Consider the following 8,489-nt stretch of genomic DNA (forward strand, 5'->3'; position numbering starts at 1 on the left):
CATCATCATCAACATCCTCCATCATCCATCATCATCCATCATCCATCATCATCATCATCCATCATCATCAACATCCTCCATCATCCATCATCATCCATCATCCATCATCATCCATCATCATCCATCATCCATCACCATCCATCATCATCCATCATCACCATCCATCATCCATCATCATCATCATCCATCATCATCAACATCCTCCATCATCCATCATCATCCATCATCCATCATCATCCATCATCATCATCCATCATCATCATCCATCATCCATCATCATCCATCATCATCATCCATCATCATCATCACCATCCATCATCACCATTCATCATCCATCATCATCCATCATCACCATCCATCATCCATCAATCATCATCATCACCATCCATCATCATCACCATTCATCATCATCCATCATCATCATCCATCATCCATCATCATCATCACCATCCATCATCATCACCATTCATCATCCATCATCATCATCCATCATCCATCATCATCATCACCATCCATCATCATCATCAACATCCTCCATCATCCATCATCATCATCATCCATCATCATCCATCATCATCATCAACATCCTCCATCATCCATCATCATCATCATCCATCATCATCATCCATCATCCATCATCATCACCATCCATCATCACCATCCATCATCATCCACCATCATCATCCCCATCCATCCTCATCCCCCACCACCCCCCCCCATTTCCCCCCCTCTCCCACCCTGTCCGTGCGAAGTTCCCCCAGTATCCCATCATCCTCCTGCTCAGCCTCTTCTCCTCCTCGGTGTAGTTCAGCTCCGGCCTCAGGGGCTGCCCGAACACGAACTCGATCTCGTAGCCGTGGGGCACCCCCATCCATTGGGGCCACAGCAACGTGGACGCCCGGTGCTCGAACAGGTACGCGTACACCCTGCCCCGGCCTCCTTCGGCCCAACGCGAAGCGAACTCCATCAAAGGACAAACCACGTTGTGATCGCCTACGATGGCACCCAACGCCTCTCGGTTCTTCACCGGGTTATCCTGGTCCAACCAATCGGTGTACTGCAGCTCCACGGCCGCCGCCACCACCTCGTTGCCTTGGGGGACCCCCATGCGCACCCCTTGCAGGAACTCGTCGCGGCTGATCAAGCTCTCGTTGTCCTTGCCGAAACCCGGCACGCCGTAGACCAAAAAGTAGGTGCCTTCGTCCTGCACGGCCCCCAAAAGGACGTCGATGCCGCCGTTGACTTGGCCGCTATGGGGCGAGCCTTGGGGGCCAGCACCATGGAGAGCGGCCCGGCTACCAGCATGGATTGAGTCACGGGGAGAGCGATGGGGAGCAGCATCAGCGCCTTGGGCAACGCCATGGGTCGAGTCTTGGGCACCGCTATGGGTCGAGCCTTGGGGACCGCTATGGGTCGAGCCTTGGGGACCGCTATGGGTCGAGCCTTGGGGACCGCTATGGGTCGAGTCTTGGGCACCGCTATGGGTCGAGCCTTGGGCACCGCTATGGGTCGAGCCTTGGGCACCGCTATGGGTCGAGCCTTGGGGACCGCTATGGGTCGAGCCTTGGGGACCGCTATGGGTCGAGCCTTGGGCACCGCTATGGGTCGAGCCTCGGGCACCAGCACCATGGACAGCATCCCGGCTACCAGCATCGGCACCGGGGACAGCGCCTTGGGGGACGCTATGGGTCGAGCCTTGGGGACCGCTATGGGTCGAGCCTTGGGCACCAGCACCATGGCCAGCACCCCAACCAGGAGCATCAGCACCATGGCCAGCTCCTTGCATCCCAGCCCCACGGGCAGCATCCCGGCTCCGCTCATCGACCCCTTGGCTCGACCCTTGTGTCCCAGCCCCATGGAGCCCCCCGTCGCCCCCCAGCAGCTCCTCGGGGCTCTCCCTCAACACCTCCCCATCGACCACGGGCACGAAGGCGAAGCGGAAGACGCTCCCTTGCGGCACCACGACCGCCTCGCTCTCCACCAGCTCCGGCGCCGGGCGCTCCCGCAGACACGCCACCACTTCCGTATCGTTACCAACGCACCCCAAAGCCGCCCCCAATGCCAACGCTCGCCGACGAGCCTCGCCGGGCCCGATGGTAGCCCAAGGCCCGTTGGGAGAACCGCTTTGAAGGACGGCCCGACGGAAGAGCCCCAAGCTCCCGGCGGACAAGAGGTGGATGCCGACGGAAGCGGCGCCGGCGCTCTCGCCGAAGAGCGTGACGGCGCCGGGATCGCCGCCGAAGGCGCGGATGTTGCGTTGGATCCAACGCAAAGCCAAGCGTTGATCCAAGAGCCCCGCGTTGCCGGGAGCTTCCGGGTGGCCGGGGAAGGCAAGGAAACCCAAGGCGCCCACGCGGTAGTTCATGGACACCACCACGACGCCTTCGGCGGCGGCCAAGACGCGGCCGTCGTAGACGTCGAGCGACGCGGCGCCGCTGTAGAACCCTCCCCCGTAGATCCAAACGAGGACGGGGAGGGGGTGGGGAGGGCGGGGGGAGGGGGTCCAGACGTTGAGGTAGAGGCAATCTTCGCTCATGTCGCGGTTGGGGTTCCACATCTCGGCGCCGTCGAAACCCGGGAAGGTTTTGTCGACGGCTTGGACGCAAGCGTTGGGTTGGGAAGAGGCGTCCAACGGGCGGCTCCAAGGGCGGGCGGGGAGAGGGGGTCGGAAACGGAGGGCGCCCAAGGGGGGATGGGCGTAAGGGATGCCCAAAAAGGCGGCGGCGAAGGAGGAGGGGGAGGCGGGGAGGAGGGAGCCCAGGATCGGGCCCTCGGCAGTGAGGACCAAGAGGTCGGAGGAGGGGGATGTGGGGCGGGGGAGGAGGAAGAGGAAGAGGAGGAGGAGGAGGAGGAGGAAGGGGGGTGGGGTCGCCATGGTGAGGGCTGTGGGGGGAGAAAAAGGGGGGGGGGAGAGAGATCAGTGGGGCGGGACTAGAGGTGATGGTAAGGGGGAGGGATGGGTGCTGTGGGGGGGGGGTTGGGGGTGGTGTTGGGATGGGGGGACCCATGGATGTGGGGGGGGGGCCTAGAGATAGGTGGGGGTCAATGGAGAGGGTGAGGTGTAGCCATGGGGGTGACCCATAGAGCCAGGGGTTTGCCCTATAGAGCCATGGTTTCGCCCTATAGAGCCAGGGGTTTGCCCTATAGATCCATGGGTTTGCCCTATAGAGCCATGGTTTCGCCCTATAGAGCCAGGGGTTTGCCCTATAGAGCCATGGGTTTGCCCTATAGAGCCATGGTTTCGCCCTATAGATCCATGGGGATCCCTAGAGATCCATGGGTGTCAAAGGAGATGAGAGCCATGGGGATGACCCAGAGATCCATGGGTTCAAAGGAGAGGGTGAGCCATAGCCATAGGGGTGACCCATAGATCCATGGGTTTGCCCTATAGAGCCATGGTTTCGCCCTATAGAGCCATGGGTTTGCCCTATAGAGCCATGGTTTCGCCCTATAGATCCATGGGTTTGCCCTATAGAGCCATGGTTTCGCCCTATAGAGCCAGGGGTTTGCCCTATAGAGCCATGGGTTTGCCCTATAGAGCCAGGGGTTTGCCCTATAGAGTCATGGTTTCGCCCTATAGAGCCATGGTTTCGCCCTATAGAGCCATGGGGATCCCTAGAGATCCATGGGTGTCAAAGGAGAGGGTGAGCCATAGCCATAGGGGTGACCCATAGAGCCAGGGGTTTGCCCTATAGAGCCATGGGTTTGCCCTATAGATCCATGGGGTCTGCCCTATAGATCCATGGGTGTCACTGGAATGGGTGACCCATAACCACATGGGTGCCCCATAGACCCATGGGTTTGCCCTATAGACCCATGAGGTCTCCCTATAGATCCATGGGTGCCATTGCCAATAGGTGCTGCATAACCCCATGGGTGCCCCATAGATCCATGGGTTTGCCCTATAGATCCATGGGTCTGCCCTATAGATCCATGGGGTCTCCCTATAGATGCATGGGTTCTCCCTATGGCCCTATCAATTCACCCCATAGATTCATGGGTGCCCCCTATAGATCCGTAGGTGCCATTGCTATGGGGCGCCCCATAGATCGATGGGTGCCATTGCAGTGCGTGCCCCATAGTCCTATGGGTGCTATTTCTGTGGGGTGCCCCATAGATCTATGGGTTTTCCCTATAGCCCCATGGGTTCACCCCATAGGTCCATGGGTGCCCACTGTAGATCCATGGGTGCCATTGCTATGGGGTGCCCCATAGATCCATGGGTCCCTTTGATGTGTGGGTCCAACCCCCTCAGTGCCCCCCCCCACCTCCCCATGGCCATGGGGCAAGCCCTGGGATATGGCTGTGGGGCAGAGCTGTGGGGCAGAGCTATGGGGCAGTTCTATGGGGCAGAGCTATGGGGCAGTGCTGTGAGTAAGTGCTAAGGGGCAGCACTATGGATCAGTACTATGAGGCAGAGCTATGGGGCAGTGCTATGGGGCAGGTCTATGGGGCAGCGCTATGGGGCAGAGCTATGGGGCAGTTCTATGGGGCAGGTCTATAGGGCAGCGCTATGGGGCAGTTCTATGTGGCAGTGCTATAGGACAGCGCTATGGGGCAGGTCTATGGGGCAGAGCTATGGGGCAGAGCTATGGGACAGTTCTGTGCAGCAGTTCTATGGGGCAGATCTATAGGACAGCGCTATGGGGCAGAGCTATGGGGCAGGTCTATAGGGCAGGTCTATTGGGCAGTGCTATGGGGCAGTTCTAGGGGGCAGGTCTATGGGGCAGGGCTATGGGGCAGATCTATAGGGCAGCGCTATGGCGCAGGTTTATAGGGCAGGTCTATGGGGCAGCGCTATGGGGCAGGGCTATGGGGCAGATCTATAGGGCAGCGCTATGGGGCAGGTTTATAGGGCAGGTCTATGGGGCAGCGCTATGGGGCAGGGCTATGGGTCTCTGTAGGGTGGGGGCTGGGTCTCCCCCTTCCCCCCCCCCTCCCCCCAAGTGTCACTTGGGGGTCGCAGCAGGTGGCGGCTCCCAAAATAGCCCCAGGAATCCGGGAGCGGAAACAGCCGGAAACAGGGAATGTGTGGGGCAGGGATAGGGAATGTGTGGGGCAGGGATAGGGAATGTGTGGGGCAGGGATAGGGAACGTGTGGGGCAGGGATAGGGAACGTGTGGGGCAGGGGTAGGGAACGTGTGGGGCAGGGATAGGGAACGTGTGGGGCAGGGATAGGGAATGTGTGGGGCAGGGATAGGGAACGTGTGGGGCAGGGCTAGGGAACGTGTGGGGCAGGGCTAGGGAACGTGTGGGGCAGGGATAGGGAACGTGTGGGGCAGGGCTAGGGAACGTGTGGGGCAGGGCTAGGGAACGTGTGGGGCAGGGGTAGGGAATGTGTGGGGCAGGGATAGGGAATGTGTGGGGCAGGGCTAGGGAACGTGTGGGGCAGGGCTAGGGAATGTGTGGGGCAGGGATAGGGAACGTGTGGGGCTGGGATAGGGAATGTGTGGGGCAGGGATAGGGAACGTGTGGGGCAGGGATAGGGAACGTGTGGGGCAGGGATAGGGAACGTGTGGGGCAGGGATAGGGAACGTGTGGGGCAGGGGTAGGGAACGTGTGGGGCAGGGCTAGGGAACGTGTGGGGCAGGGATAGGGAACGTGTGGGGCAGGGATAGGGAACGTGTGGGGCAGGGGTAGGGAACGTGTGGGGCAGGGATAGGGAACGTGTGGGGCAGGGATAGGGAACGTGTGGGGCAGGGTAGGGAACGTGTGGGGCAGGGATAGGGAACGTGTGGGGCAGGGGATAGGGAACGTGTGGGGCAGGGATAGGGAATGTGTGGGGCAGGGATAGGGAACGTGTGGGGCAGGGATAGGGAACGTGTGGGGCAGGGGTAGGGAACGTGTGGGGCGTGTGGGGCAGGGATAGGGAACGTGTGGGGCAGGGATAGGGAACGTGTGGGGCAGGGATAGGGAACGTGTGGGGCAGGGATAGGGAATGTGTGGGGCAGGGATAGGGAACGTGTGGGGCAGGGATAGGGAACGTGTGGGGCAGGGATAGGGAACGTGTGGGGCAGGGATAGGGAACGTGTGGGGCAGGGATAGGGAACGTGTGGGGCAGGGATAGGGAACGTGTGGGGCAGGGCTAGGGAACGTGTGGGGCAGGGCTAGGGAACGTGTGGGGCAGGGCTAGGGAACGTGTGGGGCAGGGCTAGGGAACGTGTGGGGCAGGGATAGGGAACGTGTGGGGCAGGGATAGGGAACGTGTGGGGCAGGGGTAGGGAACGTGTGGGGCAGGGATAGGGAACGTGTGGGGCAGGGATAGGGAACGTGTGGGGCAGGGCTAGGGAATGTGTGGGGCAGGGATAGGGAACGTGTGGGGCAGGGGTAGGGAACGTGTGGGGCAGGGATAGGGAATGTGTGGGGCAGGGATAGGGAATGTGTGTGGGGCAGGGATAGGCAGGGATAATGTGTGGGGCGTGTGGGGCAGGGATAGGGAACGTGTGGGGCAGGGATAGGGAACGTGTGGGGCAGGGGTAGGGAACGTGTGGGGCAGGGATAGGGAATGTGTGGGGCAGGGATAGGGAACGTGTGGGGCAGGGATAGGGAAAGTGTGGGGCAGGGATAGGGAACGTGTGGGGCAGGGGTAGGGAACGTGTGGGGCAGGGATAGGGAACGTGTGGGGCAGGGCTAGGGAACGTGTGGGGCAGGGATAGGGAACGTGTGGGGCAGGGGTAGGGAACGTGTGGGGCAGGGATAGGGAACGTGTGGGGCAGGGATAGGGAATGTGTGGGGCAGGGACACCGAACATGTGTGAGCTCATCCCCATAGGGAGATGCTCTGCCCCATAGATCCTGCCCCATAGAAACACTCAGCTCCCCCCCCCCATCCCCTATGCACCTATAGGGAGATGCTCTGCCCCATAGATCCTGCCCCATAGTGAGACCACCCCCCGCCCCCCATCAGGTATAGATGCATACAGGGATGCCTGGCCCCACATAGCTCCGCCCTATAGATTCTGACCCATAGAACCTGGCCCTAGCCCATATACATCCATAGGGAGATGCTCATCCTCGATATACCCAGCCCCATAGATCCCTGCCCCATATCGATTCCCTCCCCGTCCCCTATACACCCATAGGGAGATGCTCTGCCCCATAGATCCCAGCCCCATAGGGAGACACCCCCCCCCATCCCCTTTGTATACATAGGGAGATGCTCACCCTCTATATACCCAGCCTCATAGATCCCAGCCCCATAGATACTAGCCCCATCCCATACACATCCATAGGGAGATGCTCATCCTTTATACACCCAGACCCATAGATCCCTGCCCCATATTGACACCCCCTCATCCCCTATATATATATATAGGGAGAGACTCACCCCCTACTTACCCAGCCCCATAGATCCCTGCCCTATAGAGAGACACCCCCCAGGGAGACGCCTATCCCCTATAGAACCAGCCCCATAGATTCCGCCCCATAGATTCCACCCCATAGGGACACCCTGCCCCATCCCCTATACATACACAGGCAGATGCCCAGCCCCACACATCCCCACCCCATAGATCCCTGCCCCATAGGGATCCCCCGTCCCTGTTCCCTATGTATACATACGGATACCCCCACCCGTTACACACCCAGCCCCATAGATCCCAGCCCCATAGACCCCTGCCCTATAGCAGGATCCCCCCCCTCCCCTATACATCCATAGGGAGACGCCCATCCTCTATAGAACCAGCCCCATAGGTCCCGCCCTATAGGGACCCCCCCCTCCATCCCCTATAGACCCATAGGCAAAGCCCCGCCCCATAGCTCCCGCCCCATATCCATCCCCTATAGACCCATAGGCAAAGCCCCGCCCCATAGGGCGCCCCCCCATATCCATCCCCTATAGATCCATAGGCAAAGCCCCGCCCCATAGCTCCCCCCCCATATCCATCCCCTATAGACCCATAGGCAAAGCCCCGCCCCATAGCGCCCCCCCCATATCCATCCCCTATAGATCCATAGGCAAAGCCCCGCCCCATAGGGCGCCCCCCCCATATCCATCCCCTATAGACCCATAGGCAAAGCCCCGCCCCATAGGGCGCCCCCCCATATCCATCCCCTATAGACCCATAGGCAAAGCCCCGCCCCATAGGGAGCCCCCCCATATCCATCCCCTATAGACCCATAGGCAAAGCCCCGCCCCATAGCTCCCGCCCCATATCCATCCCCTATAGACCCATAGGCAAAGCCCCGCCCCATAGGGCGCCCCCCCCATATCCATCCCCGATAGACCCATAGGCAAAGCCCCGCCCCATAGGCAAAGCCCCGCCCCGCTCCCCCCCCATATCCATCCCCTATAGACCCATAGGCAAAGCCCCGCCCCATAGCTCCCGCCCCATAGCTCCTGCCCCATAGCGAGCCCCTCCCCATCCCCCCCCCCATTGCAGGTGCCATTGCAGGTGCCGGGGGGGGGGGGGGGGGGAGGGGGGGGGGGGGGGTGGGGGAGGGGCGGTCACGGACCCGCTCGCGCCGCTGCTCCCGCGCCGCGGCTCCGGC

At 60.7% G+C, this 8,489-nt stretch overlaps 1 protein-coding gene across 1 annotated transcript; it reads right to left on the bottom strand.

The window, feature by feature from the left end:
• Positions 1–737: 737 nt before the first annotated feature.
• ACHE (acetylcholinesterase (Cartwright blood group)) lies at positions 738–2,770 on the bottom strand (the record flags this gene model as incomplete). The annotated part of the gene is made up of 2 exons (XM_057426949.1): positions 738–1,235; positions 1,857–2,770. Coding segments are annotated over 2 exons (1,412 nt in total), but the record flags the coding sequence as incomplete, so codon positions are not given.
• Between the last annotated feature and the right edge of the window lie 5,719 nt (positions 2,771–8,489).

This window comes from Pezoporus wallicus, unplaced genomic scaffold, assembly GCF_028554395.1.
Source record: "Pezoporus wallicus isolate ANWC-B61680 ecotype Strahan unplaced genomic scaffold, APGP_CSIRO_Pwel_v1 contig_10327, whole genome shotgun sequence".
NCBI lineage: Eukaryota > Metazoa > Chordata > Aves > Psittaciformes > Psittacidae > Pezoporus > Pezoporus wallicus.